General features: G+C 46.5%; 1 protein-coding gene across 1 annotated transcript in view; it reads left to right on the forward strand.

Moving 5' to 3' along the window:
* The window catches only part of atp10a (ATPase phospholipid transporting 10A), a 139,859-nt gene that overhangs the window by 110,975 nt on the left and 7,571 nt on the right, over window positions 1–21,313 (forward strand). Inside the window, 6 exon segments of the mRNA XM_046299581.1 lie at window positions 3,399–3,524; window positions 6,693–6,893; window positions 7,967–8,014; window positions 8,017–8,052; window positions 8,332–8,436; window positions 11,558–11,745. Coding sequence (XP_046155537.1) covers window positions 3,399–3,524; window positions 6,693–6,893; window positions 7,967–8,014; window positions 8,017–8,052; window positions 8,332–8,436; window positions 11,558–11,745 — 704 coding nt within the window.

Raw genomic sequence — 21,313 nt, forward strand, 5'->3', positions numbered from 1 at the left:
ACAACCCCCAAACAGCAGTGGTTCAGAGCTCGTGACCCCCCCCCCCAAACACACACACACTAAAACATCCCAAACAGCAGTGGTTCAGAGCTCGTGACCCCCCCCACACACACACTAAAACATCCCAAACAGCAGGAAACAGCCATTATCTATGGCGATGTCCTTACATCCACGTCTGTCGGCTCTGTCTCTCTCTCTCTCTGAGTATTCTGTGTGTCTCTCTCTGAGTATTCTGTGTGTCTCTCTCTGAGTATTCTGTGTGTGTCTCTCTGAGTATTCTGTGTGACTCTCTCTGAGTATTCTGTGTGACTCTCTCTGAGTATTTTGTGTCTCTCTCTCTCTGAGTATTTTGTGTCTCTCTCTCTGAGTATTTTGTGTCTCTCTCTCTGAGTATTTTGTGTCTCTCTCTCTGAGTATTTTGTGTCTCTCTCTCTGAGTATTTTGTGTCTCTCTCTCTGAGTATTTTGTGTCTCTCTCTCTGAGTATTTTGTGTCTCTCTCTGAGTATTTTGTGTCTCTCTCTCTGAGTATTTTGTGTCTCTCTCTCTGAGTATTTTGTGTCTCTCTCTCTGAGTATTTTGTGTCTCTCTCTCTCTGAGTATTTTGTGTCTCTCTCTCTGAGTATTTTGTGTCTCTCTGAGTATTTTGTGTCTCTCTCTGAGTATTTTGTGTCTCTCTCTGAGTATTTTGTGTCTCTCTCTCTCTCTCTGAGTATTTTGTGTCTCTCTGAGTATTTTTTGTGTGTGTCTCTCTCTCTGAGTATTTTGTGTCTCTCTCTGAGTATTTTGTGTCTCTCTCTCTCTCTCTGAGTATTTTGTGTCTCTCTCTCTCTCTGAGTATTCTGTGTGTCTCTCTCTGAGTATTTTGTGTCTCTCTCTCTCTCTCTGAGTATTCTGTGTGTGTCTCTCTCTCTCTCTGAGTATTCTGTGTGTCTCTCTCTCTCTGAGTATTTTGTGTCTCTCTCTCTCTCTGAGTATTCTGTGTGTGTCTCTCTCTGAGTATTTTTTGTGTGTCTCTGAGTATTCTGTGTGTGTCTCTCTCTCTCTGAGTATTTTGTGTCTCTCTCTGAGTATTTTGTGTCTCTCTCTCTGAGTATTTTGTGTCTCTCTCTCTGAGTATTTTGTGTCTCTCTCTGAGTATTTTGTGTCTCTCTCTCTGAGTATTTTGTGTCTCTCTCTCTGAGTATTTTGTGTCTCTCTCTCTCTCTCTGAGTATTTTGTGTCTCTCTGAGTATTTTTGTGTGTGTCTCTCTCTGAGTATTTTGTGTCTCTCTCTGAGTATTTTGTGTCTCTCTCTCTCTCTGAGTATTCTGTGTGTCTCTCTCTGAGTATTTTGTGTCTCTCTCTCTCTCTCTGAGTATTCTGTGTGTGTCTCTCTCTCTCTCTGAGTATTCTGTGTGTCTCTCTCTCTCTGAGTATTTTGTGTCTCTCTCTCTCTCTGAGTATTCTGTGTGTGTCTCTCTCTGAGTATTTTTTGTGTGTCTCTCTCTGAGTATTCTGTGTGTGTCTCTCTCTCTCTGAGTATTTTGTGTCTCTATCTCTCTCTCTGAGTATTCTGTGTGTGTCTCTCTGAGTATTTTGTGTGTGTCTCTCTCTCTCTCTCAGTATTTTGTCTCTCTCTCTCTCTCTCTCTGAGTATTTTGTCTGAGTATTTCGTGTCTCTCTCTCTCTGAGTATTTTGTGTGTCTCTCTCTGAGTATTCTGTGTGTGTCTCTCTGAGTATTTTGTCTCTCTCTCTCTCTGAGTATTTTGTCTCTCTCTCTCTCTCTGAGTATTTTGTGTGTCTCTCTCTGAGTATTCTGTGTGTGTCTCTCTCTCTCTGAGTATTTTGTGTCTCTATCTCTCTCTCTCTGAGTATTCTGTGTGTGTCTCTCTGAGTATTTTGTGTGTGTCTCTCTCTCTCTCTGAGTATTTTGTCTCTCTCTCGCTCTGAGTATTTTGTGTCTCTCTCTCTCTCTCTCTCTGAGTATTTTGTGTCTCTCTCTCTCTCTGAGTATTTTGTGTGTCTCTCTCTCTGAGTATTCTGTGTGTGTCTCTCTGAGTATTTTGTCTCTCTCTCTCTCTGAGTATTTTGTCTCTCTCTCTCTCTGAGTATTTTTCTCTCTCTCTCTCTCTCTGAGTATTTTGTGTCTCTCTCTCTCTGAGTATTTTGTGTCTCTCTCTCTGAGTATTCTGTGTGTGTCTCTCTCTCTGAGTATTTTGTGTGTCTCTCTCTCTCTCTGAGTAGTCTGTGTGTCTCTCTCTCTCTGAGAATTTTGTGTGTCTCTCTCTGAGTATTTTGTGTGTCTCTATCTCTCTCTCTGAGTATTTTGTGTCTCTCTCTGAGTATTTTGTGTCTCTGAGTATTTTGTGTCTCTCTCTCTCTCTCTGAGTATTCTGTGTGTGTCTCTCTGAGTATTTTGTCTCTCTCTCTCTCTGAGTATTTTGTGTCTCTCTCTGAGTATTTTGTGTCTCTCTCTCTCTGAGTATTCTGTGTGTGTCTCTCTGAGTATTTTGTCTCTCTCTCTCTCTCTCTCTGAGTATTTTGTCTGAGTATTTTGTGTCTCTCTCTCTCTCTGAGTATTTTGTGTGTCTCTCTCTCTGAGTATTCTGTGTGTGTCTCTCTGAGTATTTTGTCTCTCTCTCTCTCTGAGTATTTTGTCTCTCTCTCTCTCTCTGAGTATTTTGTCTCTCTCTCTCTGAGTATTTTGTGTCTCTCTCTCTCTGAGTATTTTGTGTCTCTCTCTCTGAGTATTCTGTGTGTGTCTCTCTCTCTGAGTATTTTGTGTGTCTCTCTCTCTCTCTGAGTATTCTGTGTGTCTCTCTCTCTCTGAGAATTTTGTGTGTCTCTCTCTGAGTATTTTGTGTGTCTCTATCTCTCTCTCTGAGTATTTTGTGTCTCTCTCTGAGTATTTTGTGTCTCTGAGTATTTTGTGTCTCTCTCTCTCTCTCTGAGTATTCTGTGTGTGTCTCTCTCTCTGAGTATTTTGTGTCTCTTTCTCTTTCTGAGTATTTTGTGTCTCTTTCTGTTTCTGAGTATTTTGTGTGTCTCTCTCTCTCTCTGAGTATTTTGTGTCTCTTTCTCTCTGAGTATTTTGTGTCTCTCTCTCTCTCTCTGAGTATTATGTGTCTCTCTCTCTCTCTGAGTATTTTGTGTGTCTCTCTCTCTCTCTGAGTATTTTGTGTCTCTCTCTCTCTCTGAGTATTTTGTGTGTCTCTCTCTCTGAGTATTCTGTGTGTGTCTCTCTCTCTCTCTCTGAGTATTTTGTGTCTCTCTCTCTCTGAGTATTCTGTCTCTCTCTCTCTCTCTCTCTCAATTCAATTCAAGGGCTTTATTGGCATGGGAAACATGTGTTAATCTCTCTCTGAGTATTTTGTGTCTTTCTCTTTCTGAGTATTTTGTGTGTCTCTCTCTCTACAGGCTGTGATGGCTAGCGACTTTGCCCTACCGCGTTTCCGGAACCTTCAGAAGCTCCTGCTGGTCCATGGTCACTGGTGTTACTCCAGACTGGCCAACATGATACTGTACTTCTTCTACAAGAACGCTGTGAGTCTCTCACACTCACACACACACACACACACACACACACACACACACACACACACACACACACACACACACACACACACACACACACACACACACACACACACACACACACACACACACACACACACACACACACACACACACACACACACACACACACACACACACACACACAGCTAAAAGTAATGGTTGGACTTGCGATCGTCTGCTGGGGTTCAAACAGTGGGGATACAACATTTGAGAAAATTAACAGGAAATGAACAGGACATGACTGATGATGTTTGGTGGTCAAAGGATTGTATCAAATTTCCAGTGGGTCAGAAGTTTACATACACTAAGTTGACTGTGCCTTTAAACAGCTTGGAAAATTCCCGAAAATGATTTCATGGTTTTAGAAGCTTCTGATAGGCTGATTGACACCATTTGAGTCAATTGGAGGTGCACCTGTGGATGTATTTCAAGGCCTACCTTCAAACTCAGTGCCTCTTTGCTTGGCATCATGGGAAAATGAAAAGAGATCAGCCAAGACACCAGGAAAAAATTTGTAGACCTCCACAAGTCTGGTTCATCCTCGGGAGCAATTTCCAAACTCCTGAAGGTGCCATGTTCATCTGTACAAACAATAGTATGCGAGTATAAACACCATGGGACCACGCAGCCGTCATACCGCTCACGAAGGAGACGCGTTCTGTCTCCTAGAGATGAACGTACTTTGGTCTGAAAACTGCAAATCAATCCCAGAACAGCAGCAAAGGACCTTGTGAAGATGCTGGAGGAAACAGGTACACTAGTATCTATATCCACAGGAAAACAAGTCCTATATCAACATAACCTGCAAGGCCGGTCAGCAAGGAAGAAGCCACTGCTCTAAAACCGCCATAAAAAGCCAGACTACAGTTTCAACTGCACGTGAGGACAAATATATTATATATATAATATAATATAATATAATATATATAAATATTGTACTTTTTGGAGAAATGTCCTCTGTTCTGATGAAACAAAAATAGAACTGTTTGGCCATAATGACCATCGATATGTTTGGAGGAAAAAGGGGGAGGCTTGCAAGCTGAAGAATACCATCCCAACCGTGAAGCATGGGGGTGGCAGCATCATGTTGTGGGGGTGCTTTGCTGCAGGAGGGACTGGTGCACTTCACAAAATAGATGAGGACGGAAAATTATGTGGATAAATTGAAGCAACATCTCAAGACATCAGTTAAAGCTTGGTCGCGAATGGGTCTTCCAAATGGACAATGACCCCAAGCATACTTCCAAAGTTGTGGCAAAATGGCTTAAGGACAACAAAGTCAAGTTATTGGAGTGGCCCTCACAAAGCCCTGACCTCAATCCTATAGAACATTTGTGGGCAGAATTGAAAAAACTTGTGCGAGCAAGGAGGCCTACAAACCTGACTCAGTTACACCAGCTCTGTCAGGAGGAATGGGCCATAATTCACCCAACTTATTGTGGAAGCTTGTGGAAGGCTACCCGAAATGTTTGACCCAAGATTAACCATTTTTAAAGGCAATGCTACCAAATACTAATTGAGTGTATGTAAACTTCTGACCCACTGGGAATGTGATGAAAGAAAATAAAAGCTGAAATAAATCATTCTCTCTACTATTATTCTGACATTTCACATTCTTAAAATGAAGTGGTGATCCTAACTGACTTAAGACAGGCAATTTCTACCTGGATTAAATGTCAGGAATTGTGAAAAACTGAGCTTCAATTTATTTGGCGAGGGTGTATGTAAACTCCCGACTTCAACTGTATGTGTATTTTTGTCCCTGTTTTTAACAACCTACACTAACTCAACTTGGCTTGATATGGCGATCAGGTATTGAATTTAACTATACATAGTTATACAGGTTCACATACAGAACAGATCCTCGTCATAAAGAACATTGAATCAACAGACATGAAACATCATCAGGCTAAATGAGCTGCGCTTCTGTCATTTTCTCTATAAAGATATACATATTTCTGCGCATGTGCAGGATCCGCTGGCCTGCTCATTGACTCCGTGACTCTGCTGGCCTCTTCCCCCCCTCTCCAAGTCCTGGCCTCCCCCTCCCCCCTCTCTGAGTCCTTTCCATTGCTGCTCATTGACTCCGTGAATCTGCTGGCCTCTTCCCCCTCTCCGAGTCCTGGCCTCTCCCCCCACTCTCCGAGTCCTTTCCATTGCTGCTCATTGACTCCGTGACTCTGCTGGCCTCTTCCCCCCTCTCCGAGTCCTGGCCTCTTCCCCCCCTCTCCGAGTCCTTTCCATTGCTGCTCATTGACTCCGTGACTCTGCTGGCCTCTTCCCCCCTCTCCGAGTCCTTTCCATTGCTGCTCATTGACTCCGTGACTCTGCTGCCGTTTTGTAGTTAATAATATAATAATAATATATGCCATTTAGCAGACGCTTTTATCCAAAGCGACTTACAGTCATGTGTGCATACATTCTACGTATGGGTGGTCCCGGGGATCGAACCCACTACCCTGGCGTTACAAGCGCCATGCTCTACCAACTGAGCTACAGAAGGACCGAAGTTCTTATTAAAACAGACAGCCTTCATACAGTGTGTATATATATATATGTTTTGGGGGGGGGGGTAATGTTGGTTCAAATCTCCACCAAGCTTTAATTTGATTTCAGCTGTTCAGAAATATAAGGTAGAGGCATGGCTTCATTATCGTGTTGATCAAACTGGTTTTATGTTCAGAAGAGAAGCACAGTTCAGAAATATAAGGCAGAGACAATCAGTTTGGACACAGATAAATCAGTCCAGGGTTTTCTACATTGTAAAATAATAGTGAAGACATCAATTACCCGATTCTGTAAAATGACAAACTAAATTAAAAGTTGGTCACACAAAAAAAAGACCCAAATCTACAAATCAATCACCATTAGAAATATAGTTCTGAATTTGTGAGTTGGCCGAGACTGATCCGGGCCGAGACTGCAGTGGTACCCTGAAAGAGCTGTACATTTATTTCCAGCCCACAGACTGAACAGCTGTAGAACCTCAGTCGACTCATCTCCCTCTCTCTCTCCTTCCTCTCCCCCTCCCTCACCCTCCCTCTCTCTCTCCTTCCTCTCCCCCTCCCTACCTCTCTCCCCTCTCTCTCTCCTTCCCTCTCTTCGTCTCCCCATCTCCCTCTCTGTCCTCCCCAGATGTTCGTAGCGCTGATCTTCTGGTACCAGTTCTACTGTGGTTTCTCTGGGTCAGCCATGATAGACCAGTGGTATCTGATCTTCTTCAACCTCATGTTCTCTGCCTTCCCTCAACTCATCACCGGGACCCTGGATAAAGATGTATCCTCAGAGACCCTCCAAGAACTGCCTCAGCTCTACATGAACGGACAGAACTCAGAGGTGTTAATGACTAGTGATAGATGATATGGTGTTAATGACTAGTGATAGATGATATGGTGTTAATGACTAGTGATAGAGGATATGGTGTTAATGACTAGTGTTAGATTAGAACTACGTTAGCTCTACCTGAACGAGCAGAACTCAGAGGTGTTAATGACTAGTGATAGATTAGAACTACGTTAGCTCTACCTGAACGAGCAGAACTCAGAGGTGTTAATGACTAGTGATAGTGATAGATTAGAACTACGTTAGCTCTACCTGATGACTAGTGATAGATTAGAGCAGAACTCAGAGGTGTTAATGACTAGTGATAGATTAGAACTACGTTAGCTCTACCTGAACGAGCAGAACTCAGAGGTGTTAATGACTAGTGATAGATTAGAACTACGTTAGCTCTACCTGAACGAGCAGAACTCAGAGGTGTTAATGACTAGTGATAGATTAGAACTACGTTAGCTCTACCTGAACGAGCAGAACTCAGGTCCGACGTTGATGTGTAAAGTAAATACACTGCTCAAAAAAATAAAGGGAACACTTAAACGACACAATGTAACTCCAAGTCAATCACGCTTCTGTGAAATCAAACTGTCCACTTAGGAAGCAACACTGATTGACAATAAATGTCACATGCTGTTGTGCAAATGGAATAGACAACAGGTGGAAATTATAGGCTGTGGTCCAACAGGGACACTATACCCAGCGGGCTGTGGTCCAACAGGGACACCATACCCAGCTGGCTGTGGTCCAACAGGGACACCATACCCAGCTGGCTGTGGTCCAACAGGGACACCATACCCAGCTGGCTGTGGTCCAACAGGGACACCATACCCAGCTGGCTGTGGTCCAACAGGGACACCATACCCAGCTGGCTGTGGTCCTACAGGGACACCATACCCAGCTGGCTGTGGTCCAACAGGGACACCATACCCAGCTGGCTGCGGTCCAACAGGGACACCATACCCAGCTGGCTGATGATGTGCTGCTCTGAGCGTGTTGTTGATGATGTGCTGCTCTGAGCGCCATATATGTTCTGATGACCATGATGATGTGAAATGCTCATGTTTGTGTTTCAGGAATACAAGCCATATATGTTCTGGATGACCATGATAGATGCCTTCTACCCCAAAGCCTGGTCTGTTACTTTACACCCTCTTTATTGGTTTCCCTACTGTGTGAGTTATTATTGGTTACTTTATACCTCTAGTTGATTGTGACCCTCTGTTAGTTATTGGTTTCTTTATACCCTCTGTGTGAGTTAGGATTGGTTACACCCTCTGTGTGAGTTATTATTGGTTTATACCCTCTGTGTGAGTTAGGATTGGTTTCTTTTGGAGCACTTTGATGGATGAACATAAAATCTATGTAAGAACCCTGTCATGACATCTTTCTCTCTCTCACAGACCACTGATCCCTTTGTCTGTCTGTCCATCTCCTCCAGGCCTATGCTGACTCTGATGTGGACTTGTTGACCTGGGGAACCCCCATCACCACCCTGGCTCTGTTTACTATACTGATACACCTGGGCTTGGAGACCAAGACCTGGGTAAGAAGATTCTCCTACTGGTTGTCTAAAAGCCTCAATGACAAAATATTGAATATGGGCTACTTTGTAAATCAATTAATTTGAAAATTAAATGAAGAGTTTTGGACAGTTTTTTTTTTTTGGGGGGGGGCTAAATAAAAGCCTTTCTGAATTTCCAGTGAATCAAGTCATTTAGAGTTGTTCATTCATAGATAGTTGGTTAGATTGAACCAGAAGACTGCAGTGTCAGTGACTGTATATCAGGCTGACAGTTGGTACTCCCTCCTTCACTCCCACGGTCCAGCTGGTGCGTTCTGTAAACTGTCTACACCGGGTCACTCTGCACGGGGTCACTCTGCACGGGGTCACTCTGCACGGGGTCACTCTGCACGGGGTCACTCTGCACGGGGTCACTCTGCACGGCGTCACTCTGCACGGCGTCACTCTGCACCGCGTCACTCTGCACGGGTCACTCTGCACGGGGTCACTCTGCACCGCGTCACACTGCACGGCGTCACACTGCACGGCGGTCACTCACTGCACCGCGTCTCCTGCACACTGCACCGCGTCACACTGCACGGCGTCACACTGCACCGCGTCACACTGCACGGCGTCACACTGCACCGCGTCTCACTGCACCGCGTCTCACTGCACCGCGTCTCACTGCACGGCGTCACACTGCACCGCGTCACTCTGCACCGCGTCACTCTGCACCGCGTCACTCTGCACCGCGTCACACTGCACCGCGTCACTCTGCACCGCGTCACTCTGCACCGCGTCACTCTGCACCGCGTCACTCTGCACCGCGTCACACTGCACCGCGTCACTCTGCACCGCGTCACACTGCACCTCGTCACACTGCACCGCGTCACTCTGCACCGCGTGCACACGTGCACTGCACCGCGTCACACTGCACCGGGGTCACACTGCACCGCGTCACACTGCACGGGGTCACACTGCACCGCGTCACTCTGCACTGCACGGGGGGTCACACTGCACCGGGTCACTCTGCACGGGGTCACTCTGTCACTCTGCGTCACACTGCATCGCGTCACTCTGCACCGCGTCACACTGCATCGCGTCACTCTGCACCGCGTCACACTGCACCGCGTCACTCTGCACCGCGTCACTCTGCACCGCGTCACTCTGCACCGCGTCACTCTGCACGGGGTCACTCTGCACCGCGTCACTCTGCACCGCGTCACACTGCACCGCGTCACTCTGCACGGGGTCACTCTGCACCGCGTCACACTGCACCGCGTCACACTGCACCGCGTCACTCTGCACCGCGTCACACTGCACCGCGTCACACTGCACCGCGTCACACTGCGTGCCTCTTTGAACCGATCCTAGGTAGGTGGATAGTCAGCCAGTGGTTTGTCAGTCCTGTGTACTCATCTGGCTTTGAGTCTCTAATTCCGTTTGTTCCTCTCCCCTCTTCCTCCGCTTCCACCACTTCCGCCACTCCCCTCATCTTCCCCCTCTCCCCTCGGCTTCTCCCTCCTCTCCTGTCTTCTCCCCGCTTCTCCCTCCTCTCCTGTCTTCTCCCTCCTCTCCTGTCTTCTCCCTCCTCTCCTGTCTCCCTCCTCCCTGTCTTCTCCCTCCTCTCCTGTCTTCTCCCTCCTCTCCTGTCTTCTCCCTCCTCTCCTGTCTTCACCCTCCTCATGTCTTCACCCTCCTCATGTCTTCTCCCTCCTCATGTCTTCTCCCTCCTCTTGTCTTCTCCCTCCTCTCCTGTCTTCTCCCTCCTCTCCTGTCTTCTCCCTCCTCATGTCTTCTCCCTCCTCATGTCTTCTCCCTCCTCATGTCTTCTCCCTCCCTCCTGTCTTCTCCCTCCCTCCTCTCCTGTCTTCTCCCTCCTCCCTCCTCTCCTGTCTTCTCCCTCCTCATGTCTTCTCCCTCCTCATGTCTTCTCCCTCCTCTCCTGTCTTCTCCCTCCTCATGTCTCTCTCCCTCCTCTCCTGTCTTCTCCCTCCCCTCTCCTGTCTTCTCCCTCCCTCATGTCTTCTCCCTCCTGTCTTCTCCCTCCCTCATGTCTTCTCCCTCCTCATGTCTTCTCCCTCCTCTCCTGTTTTCTCCCTCCTCTCCTGTTTTCTCCCTCCTCTCCTGTTTTCTCCCTCCTCTCCTGTTTTCTCCCTCCTCTCCTGTCTTCTCCCTCCCTCCTCTCCTGTCTTCTCCCTCCCTCCTCTCCTGTCTTCTCCCTCCTCTCCTGTCTTCTCCCCGCTTCTCCCTCCTCTCCTGTCTTCTCCCTCCTCTCCTGTCTTCTCCCTCCTCTCCTGTCTTCACCCTCCTCATGTCTTCTCCCTCCTCTTGTCTTCTCCCTCCTCTCTTGTCTTCTCCCTCCTCTCCTGTCTTCTCGCTCCTCTCCTGTCTTCTCCCTCCTCTCCTGTCTTCTCCCTCCTCTCCTGTCTTCTCCCTCCTCATGTCTTCTCCCTCCTCATGTCTTCTCCCTCCTCATGTCTTCTCCCTCCTCATGTCTTCTCCCTCCTCATGTCCCTTCATGTCCCTCCTCATGTCTTCTCCCTCCTCATGTCTTCTCCCTCCTCTTGTCTTCTCCCTCCTCTTGTCTTCTCCCTCCTCTTGTCTTCTCCCTCCTCTTGTCTTCTCCCTCCTCTTGTCTTCTCCCTCCTCTCCTGTCTTCTCCCTCCTCCTCCATGTCTTCTCCCTCCTCATGTCTTCTCCCTCCTCATGTCTTCTCCCTCCTCTCCTGTCTTCTCCCTCCCTCCTCCCTCCTGTCTGTCTCCCTCCCTCCTCTCCTGTCTTCCCTCCCTCCTCTCCTGTCTTCTCCCTCCTCATGTCTTCTCCCTCCTCTCCTCCCTCCTGTCTTCTTCTCCCTCCTCTCATGTCTTCTCCCTCCTCATGTCTTCTCCCTCCTCATGTCTTCTCCCTCCTCATGTCTTCTCCCTCCTCATGTCTTTCCCTCTCCTCCTCTCCTGTTTTCTCCCTCCTCTCCTGTTTTCTCCCTCCTCTCCTGTCTCTCCTGTCCTCCCTCCTCTCCTGTTTTCTCCCTCCTCTCCTGTCTTCTCCCTCCCTCCTCTCCTGTCTTCTCCCTCCCTCCTCTCCTATCTTCTCCCTCCCTCCTCTCCTGTCTTCTCCCTCCCTCCTCTCCCTGTTCTTCCTCCTCTCCCCTTTTTCCCTCCAGACGTGGATGAACTGGGTGTCCATCACCTTCAGTGTGGGTCTCTTCTTTACTGTGGCTCTGTGTTACAACGCTTCCTGTCCCACATGCTACTCCCCCTCCAACCCTTACTGGACCATGCAGAGACTTCTGGGGGAACCGCTCTTCTACCTGCTCTGTGTCATCACTCCTGTAGCCGCCCTGCTGCCCAGGTTAGTAAGGGGGAGGTGTGTGAGTGTGTATGTGCAGGTTGTTGTTGAAGAGTCCTCTGTTATTAATAACAGCCTGTTCATGTTTATTCCAAGGAGCTGGTATTTCTATCGCAGTGCCCTGTCTGGTGTGTCTCTGTGTGTCAAATCAAATGTTATTTGTCACGTGCCAAATACAACAGGTGTAGTAGACCTCACAGTGAAATGCTGAATACAACAGGTGTAATAGACCTCACAGTGAAATGCTGAATACAACAGGTGTAATAGACCTCACAGTGAAATGCTGAATACAACAGGTGTAGTAGACCTCACAGTGAAATGCTGAATACAACAGGTGTACTAGACCTCACAGTGAAATGCTGAATACAACAGGTGTAGTAGACCTTACAGTGAAATGCTGAATACAACAGGTGTAATAGACCTCACAGTGAAATGCTGAATACAACCGGTGTAGAAGACCTCACAGTGAAATGCTGAATACAACAGATGTAGTAGACCTTACAGTGAAATGCTGAATACAACAGTTGTAGTAGACCTTACAGTGAAATGCTGAATACAACAGGTGTAGTAGACCTCACAGTGAAATGCTGAATACAACAGGTGTAGTAGACCTTACAGTGAAATGCTGAATACAACCGGTGTAGAAGACCTCACAGTGAAATGCTGAATACAACAGGTGTAGTAGACCTCACAGTGAAATGCCGAATACAACAGGTGTAGTAGACCTCACAGTGAAATGCTGAATTCAACAGGTGTAGTAGACCTTACAGTGAAATGCTGAATACAACAGGTGTAGTAGACCTCACAGTGAAATGCTGAATACAACAGGTGTAGTAGACCTTACAGTGAAATGCTGAATACAACAGGTGTAGTAGACCTTACAGTGAAATGCTGAATACAACAGGTGTAGTAGACCTCACAGTGAAATGCTGAATACAACAGGTGTAGTAGACATTACAGTGAAATGCTGAATACAACAGGTGTAGTAGACCTCACAGTGAAATGCTGAATACAACAGGTGTAGTAGACATTACAGTGAAATGCTGAATACAACAGGTGTAGTAGACCTTACAGTGAAATGCTGAATACAACAGGTGTAGTAGACCTCACAGTGAAATGCTGAACACAACAGGTGTAGTAGACATTACAGTGAAATGCTGAATACAACAGGTGTAGTAGACCTCACAGTGAAATGCTGAATACAACAGGTGTAGTAGACATTACAGTGAAATGCTGAATACAACAGGTGTAGTAGACCTTACAGTGAAATGCTGAATACAACAGGTGTAGTAGACCTCACAGTGAAATTCTGAACACAACAGGTGTAGTAGACCTTACAGTGAAATGCTGAATACAACAGGTGTAGTAGACCTTACAGTGAAATGCTGAATACAACAGGTGTAGTAGACCTCACAGTGAAATGCTGAATACAACAGGTGTAGTAGACCTCACAGTGAAATGCTGAATACAACAGGTGTAGTAGACCTCACAGTGAAATGCTGAATACAACAGGTGTAGTAGACCTCACAGTGAAATGCTGAATACAACAGGTTTAGTAGACCTCACAGTGAAATGCTGAATACAACAGGTGTAGTAGACCTCACAGTGAAATGCTGAATACAACAGGTGTAGTAGACCTCACAGTGAAATGCTGAATACAACAGGTGTAGTAGACCTTACAGTGAAATGTTTACTTACAGGCTCTAACCAACAGGTGTAGTAGACCTCACAGTGAAATGCTGAATACAACAGGTGTAGTAGACCTTACAGTGAAATGCTGAATACAACAGGTGTAGTAGACCTCACAGTGAAATGCTGAATACAACAGGTGTAGTAGACATTACAGTGAAATGCTGAATACAACAGGTGTAGTAGACCTTACAGTGAAATGCTGAATACAACAGGTGTAGTAGACCTCACAGTGAAATTCTGAACACAACAGGTGTAGTAGACATTACAGTGAAATGCTGAATACAACAGGTGTAGTAGACCTCACAGTGAAATGCTGAATACAACAGGTGTAGTAGACATTACAGTGAAATGCTGAATACAACAGGTGTAGTAGACCTTACAGTGAAATGCTGAATACAACAGGTGTAGTAGACCTCACAGTGAAATTCTGAACACAACAGGTGTAGTAGACCTTACAGTGAAATGCTGAATACAACAGGTGTAGTAGACCTTACAGTGAAATGCTGAATACAACAGGTGTAGTAGACCTCACAGTGAAATGCTGAATACAACAGGTGTAGTAGACCTCACAGTGAAATGCTGAATACAACAGGTGTAGTAGACCTCACAGTGAAATGCTGAATACAACAGGTGTAGTAGACCTCACAGTGAAATGCTGAATACAACAGGTGTAGTAGACCTCACAGTGAAATGCTGAATACAACAGGTGTAGTAGACATTATAGTGAAATGCTTACTTACAGGCTCTAACCAACAGGGGTAGTAGACCTCACAGTGAAATGCTGAATACAACAGGTGTAGTAGACCTTACAGTGAAATGCTGAATACAACAGGTGTAGTAGACCTCACAGTGAAATGCTGAATACAACAGGTGTAGTAGACCTTACAGTGAAATGCTGAATACAACAGGTGTAGTAGACCTTACAGTGAAATGCTGAATACAACAGGTGTAGTAGACCTCACAGTGAAATTCTGAACACAACAGGTGTAGTAGACATTACAGTGAAATGCTGAATACAACAGGTGTAGTAGACCTCACAGTGAAATGCTGAATACAACAGGTGTAGTAGACATTACAGTGAAATGCTGAATACAACAGGTGTAGTAGACCTTACAGTGAAATGCTGAATACAACAGGTGTAGTAGACCTCACAGTGAAATTCTGAACACAACAGGTGTAGTAGACCTTACAGTGAAATGCTGAATACAACAGGTGTAGTAGACCTTACAGTGAAATGCTGAATACAACAGGTGTAGTAGACCTCACAGTGAAATGCTGAATACAACAGGTGTAGTAGACCTCACAGTGAAATGCTGAATACAACAGGTGTAGTAGACCTCACAGTGAAATACTGAATACAACAGGTGTAGTAGACCTCACAGTGAAATGCTGAATACAACAGGTGTAGTAGACCTCACAGTGAAATGCTGAATACAACAGGTGTAGTAGACCTTACAGTGAAATGTTTACTTACAGGCTCTAACCAACAGGTGTAGTAGACCTCACAGTGAAATGCTGAATACAACAGGTGTAGTAGACCTTACAGTGAAATGCTGAATACAACAGTCAATGTGGAGGCATATATATACAGGGGGTACCAGTACAGAGTCAATGTGGAGGCTATATACAGGGGGTACCAGTACAGAGTCAATGTGGAGGCTATATACAGGGTATTACGGTACAGAGTCAATGTGGAGGCTATATACAGGGGGTACCGGTACAGAGTCAATGTGGAGGTTATATACAGGGGGTACCAGTACAGAGTCAATGTGGAGGCTATATACAGGGGGTACCAGTACAGAGTCAATGTGGAGGCTATATACAGGGGGTACCAGTACAGAGTCAATGTGGAGGCTATATACAGGTGGTTCCGGTACAGAGTCAATTTGGAGGCTATATACAGGTGGTACCGGTACAGAGTCAATGTGGAGGCTATGTACAGGGTGTTACGGTACAGAGTCAATTTGGAGGCTATATACAGGGGTACCGGTACAGAGTCAATGTGGAGGCTATATACAGGGGGTACCGGTACAGAGTCAATGTGGAGGCTATATACAGGGGGTACCGGTACAGAGTCAATGTGGAGGCTATATACAGGGTGTTACGGTACAGAGTCAATGTGGAGGCTATATACAGGGTGTTACGGTACAGAGTCAATGTGGAGGCATATATATACAGGGGGTACCGGTACAGAGTCAATGTGGAGGCTATATACAGGAGGTACCAGTACAGAGTCAATGTGGAGGCTATATACAGGGGGTACCAGTACAGAGTCAATGTGGAGGCTATATACAGGGGGTACCAGTACAGAGTCAATGTGGAGGCTATATACAGGTGGTTCCGGTACAGAGTCAATTTGGAGGCTATATACAGGGTATTACGGTACAGAGTCAATGTGGAGGCTATATACAGGTGGTACCGGTACAGAGTCAATGTGGAGGCTATGTACAGGGTGTTACGGTACAGAGTCAATTTGGAGGCTATATACAGGGGTACCGGTACAGAGTCAATTTGGAGGCTATATACAGGGGTACCGGTACAGAGTCAATGTGGAGGCTATATACAGGGGGTACCGGTACAGAGTCAATGTGGAGGCTATATACAGGGGGTACCGGTACAGAGTCAATGTGGAGGCTATATACAGGGTGTTACGGTACAGAGTCAATGTGGAGGCTATATACAGGGTGTTACGGTACAGAGTCAATGTGGAGGCATATATATACAGGGGGTACCGGTACAGAGTCAATGTGGAGGCTATATACAGGAGGTACCGGTACAGAGTCAATGTGGAGGCTATATACAGGGGGTACCGGTACAGAGTCAATGTGGAGGCTATATACAGGGTATTACGGTACAGAGTCAATGTGGAGGCATATATATACAGGGGGTACCGGTACAGAGTCAATGTGGAGGCTATATGCAGGGTATTACGGTACAGAGTCAATGTGGAGGCTATATACAGGGGGTACCGGTACAGAGTCAATGTGGAGGCATATATATACAGGGGGTACCAGTACAGAGTCAATGTGGAGGCTAATACAGGGTATTACAGTACAGAGTCAATGTGGAGGCTATATACAGGGGGTACCAGTACAGAGTCAATGTGGAGGCTATATACAGGTGGTTCCGGTACAGAGTCAATGTGGAGGCTATATACAGGGTGTATCGGTACAGAGTCAATTTGGAGGCTATATACAGGTGGTACCGGTACAGAGTCAATGTGGAGGCTATATACAGGGGGTAACAGTACAGAGTCAATGTGGAGGCTATATACAGGGGGTAACAGTACAGAGTCAATGTGGAGGCTATATACAGGGTGTATCGGTACAGAGTCAATTTGGAGGCTATATACAGGGGGTACCAGTACAGAGTCAATGTGGAGGCTATATACAGGTGGTTCCGGTACAGAGTCAATGTGGAGGCTATATACAGGGTGTATCGGTACAGAGTCAATGTGGAGGCTATATACAGGGTGTATCGGTACAGAGTCAATGTGGAGGCTATATACAGGGGGTACCGGTACAGAGTCAATGTGGAGGCTATGTACAGGGTGTTACGGTACAGAGTCAATTTGGAGGCTATATACAGGGGTACCGGTACAGAGTCAATGTGGAGGCTATATACAGGGGGTACCGGTACAGAGTCAATGTGGAGGCTATATACAGGGGGTACCGGTACAGAGTCAATGTGGAGGCTATATACAGGGTGTTACGGTACAGAGTCAATGTGGAGGCTATATACAGGGTGTTACGGTACAGAGTCAATGTGGAGGCATATATATACAGGGGTACCGGTACAGAGTCAATGTGGAGGCTATATACAGGAGGTACCGGTACAGAGTCAATGTGGAGGCTATATACAGGGGGTACCGGTACAGAGTCAATGTGGAGGCTATATACAGGGTATTACGGTACAGAGTCAATGTGGAGGCATATATATACAGGGGGTACCGGTACAGAGTCAATGTGGAGGCTATATGCAGGGTATTACGGTACAGAGTCAATGTGGAGGCTATATACAGGGGGTACCGGTACAGAGTCAATGTGGAGGCATATATATACAGGGGTACCAGTACAGAGTCAATGTGGAGGCTATATACAGGGGGTACCAGTACAGAGTCAATGTGGAGGCTATATACAGGTGGTTCCGGTACAGAGTCAATTTGGAGGCTATATACAGGTGGTACCGGTACAGAGTCAATGTGGAGGCTATGTACAGGGTGTTACGGTACAGAGTCAATTTGGAGGCTATATACAGGGGTACCGGTACAGAGTCAATGTGGAGGCTATATACAGGGGGTACCGGTACAGAGTCAATGTGGAGGCTATATACAGGGGGTACCGGTACAGAGTCAATGTGGAGGCTATATACAGGGTGTTACGGTACAGAGTCAATGTGGAGGCTATATACAGGGTGTTACGGTACAGAGTCAATGTGGAGGCATATATATACAGGGGGTACCGGTACAGAGTCAATGTGGAGGCTATATACAGGAGGTACCAGTACAGAGTCAATGTGGAGGCTATATACAGGGGGTACCAGTACAGAGTCAATGTGGAGGCTATATACAGGGGGTACCAGTACAGAGTCAATGTGGAGGCTATATACAGGTGGTTCCGGTACAGAGTCAATTTGGAGGCTATATACAGGTGGTACCGGTACAGAGTCAATGTGGAGGCTATATACAGGGTATTACGGTACAGAGTCAATGTGGAGGCATATATATACAGGGGGTACCGGTACAGAGTCAATGTGGAGGCTATATGCAGGGTATTACGGTACAGAGTCAATGTGGAGGCTATATACAGGGGTACCGGTACAGAGTCAATGTGGAGGCATATATATACAGGGGGTACCAGTACAGAGTCAATGTGGAGGCTAATACAGGGTATTACAGTACAGAGTCAATGTGGAGGCTATATACAGGGGTACCAGTACAGAGTCAATGTGGAGGCTATATACAGGTGGTTCCGGTACAGAGTCAATGTGGAGGCTATATACAGGGTGTATCGGTACAGAGTCAATTTGGAGGCTATATACAGGTGGTACCGGTACAGAGTCAATGTGGAGGCTATATACAGGGGGTAACAGTACAGAGTCAATGTGGAGGCTATATACAGGGGGTAACAGTACAGAGTCAATGTGGAGGCTATATACAGGGTGTATCGGTACAGAGTCAATTTGGAGGCTATATACAGGGGGTACCAGTACAGAGTCAATGTGGAGGCTATATACAGGTGGTTCCGGTACAGAGTCAATGTGGAGGCTATATACAGGGTGTATCGGTACAGAGTCAATGTGGAGGCTATATACAGGGTGTATCGGTACAGAGTCAATGTGGAGGCTATATACAGGGGGTACCGGTACAGAGTCAATGTGGAGGCTATGTACAGGGTGTTACGGTACAGAGTCAATTTGGAGGCTATATACAGGGGTACCGGTACAGAGTCAATGTGGAGGCTATATACAGGGGTACCGGTACAGAGTCAATGTGGAGGCTATATACAGGGGGTACCGGTACAGAGTCAATGTGGAGGCTATATACAGGGTGTTACGGTACAGAGTCAATGTGGAGGCTATATACAGGGTGTTACGGTACAGAGTCAATGTGGAGGCATATATATACAGGGGGTACCGGTACAGAGTCAATGTGGAGGCTATATACAGGAGGTACCAGTACAGAGTCAATGTGGAGGCTATATACAGGGGGTACCAGTACAGAGTCAATGTGGAGGCTATATACAGGGGGTACCAGTACAGAGTCAATGTGGAGGCTATATACAGGTGGTTCCGGTACAGAGTCAATTTGGAGGCTATATACAGGTGGTACCGGTACAGAGTCAATGTGGAGGCTATATACAGGGTATTACGGTACAGAGTCAATGTGGAGGCATATATATACAGGGGGTACCGGTACAGAGTCAATGTGGAGGCTATATGCAGGGTATTACGGTACAGAGTCAATGTGGAGGCTATATACAGGGGGTACCGGTACAGAGTCAATGTGGAGGCATATATATACAGGGGGTACCAGTACAGAGTCAATGTGGAGGCTAATACAGGGTATTACAGTACAGAGTCAATGTGGAGGCTATATACAGGGGGTACCAGTACAGAGTCAATGTGGAGGCTATATACAGGTGGTTCCGGTACAGAGTCAATGTGGAGGCTATATACAGGGTGTATCGGTACAGAGTCAATTTGGAGGCTATATACAGGTGGTACCGGTACAGAGTCAATGTGGAGGCTATATACAGGGGGTAACAGTACAGAGTCAATGTGGAGGCTATATACAGGGGGTAACAGTACAGAGTCAATGTGGAGGCTATATACAGGGTGTATCGGTACAGAGTCAATTTGGAGGCTATATACAGGGGGTACCAGTACAGAGTCAATGTGGAGGCTATATACAGGTGGTTCCGGTACAGAGTCAATGTGGAGGCTATATACAGGGTGTATCGGTACAGAGTCAATGTGGAGGCTATATACAGGGTGTATCGGTACAGAGTCAATGTGGAGGCTATATACAGGGGGTACCGGTACAGAGTCAATGTGGAGGCTATGTACAGGGTGTTACGGTACAGAGTCAATTTGGAGGCTATATACAGGGTACCGGTACAGAGTCAATGTGGAGGCTATATACAGGGGGTACCGGTACAGAGTCAATGTGGAGGCTATATACAGGGGTACCGGTACAGAGTCAATGTGGAGGCTATATACAGGGTGTTACGGTACAGAGTCAATGTGGAGGCTATATACAGGGTGTTACGGTACAGAGTCAATGTGGAGGCATATATATACAGGGGGTACCGGTACAGAGTCAATGTGGAGGCTATATACAGGAGGTACCGGTACAGAGTCAATGTGGAGGCTATATACAGGGGGTACCGGTACAGAGTCAATGTGGAGGCTATATACAGGGTATTACGGTACAGAGTCAATGTGGAGGCATATATATACAGGGGGTACCGGTACAGAGTCAATGTGGAGGCTATATGCAGGGTATTACGGTACAGAGTCAATGTGGAGGCTATATACAGGGGGTACCGGTACAGAGTCAATGTGGAGGCATATATATACAGGGGGTACCAGTACAGAGTCAATGTGGAGGCTATATACAGGGGGTACCAGTACAGAGTCAATGTGGAGGCTATATACAGGTGGTTCCGGTACAGAGTCAATTTGGAGGCTATATACAGGTGGTACCGGTACAGAGTCAATGTGGAGGCTATGTACAGGGTGTTACGGTACAGAGTCAATTTGGAGGCTATATACAGGGGTACCGGTACAGAGTCAATGTGGAGGCTATATACAGGGGGTACCGGTACAGAGTCAATGTGGAGGCTATATACAGGGGGTACCGGTACAGAGTCAATGTGGAGGCTATATACAGGGTGTTACGGTACAGAGTCAATGTGGAGGCTATATACAGGGTGTTACGGTACAGAGTCAATGTGGAGGCATATATATACAGGGGGTACCGGTACAGAGTCAATGTGGAGGCTATATACAGGAGGTACCAGTACAGAGTCAATTTGGAGGCTATATACAGGGGTACCGGTACAGAGTCAATGTGGAGGCTATATACAGGGGGTACCGGTACAGAGTCAATGTGGAGGCTATATACAGGGGGTACCGGTACAGAGTCAATGTGGAGGCTATATACAGGGTGTTACGGTACAGAGTCAATGTGGAGGCTATATACAGGGTGTTACGGTACAGAGTCAATGTGGAGGCATATATATACAGGGGGTACCGGTACAGAGTCAATGTGGAGGCTATATACAGGAGGTACCAGTACAGAGTCAATGTGGAGGCTATATACAGGGGGTACCAGTACAGAGTCAATGTGGAGGCTATATACAGGGGGTACCAGTAC

Source organism: Oncorhynchus gorbuscha, linkage group LG02, assembly GCF_021184085.1.
Source record: "Oncorhynchus gorbuscha isolate QuinsamMale2020 ecotype Even-year linkage group LG02, OgorEven_v1.0, whole genome shotgun sequence".
NCBI lineage: Eukaryota > Metazoa > Chordata > Actinopteri > Salmoniformes > Salmonidae > Oncorhynchus > Oncorhynchus gorbuscha.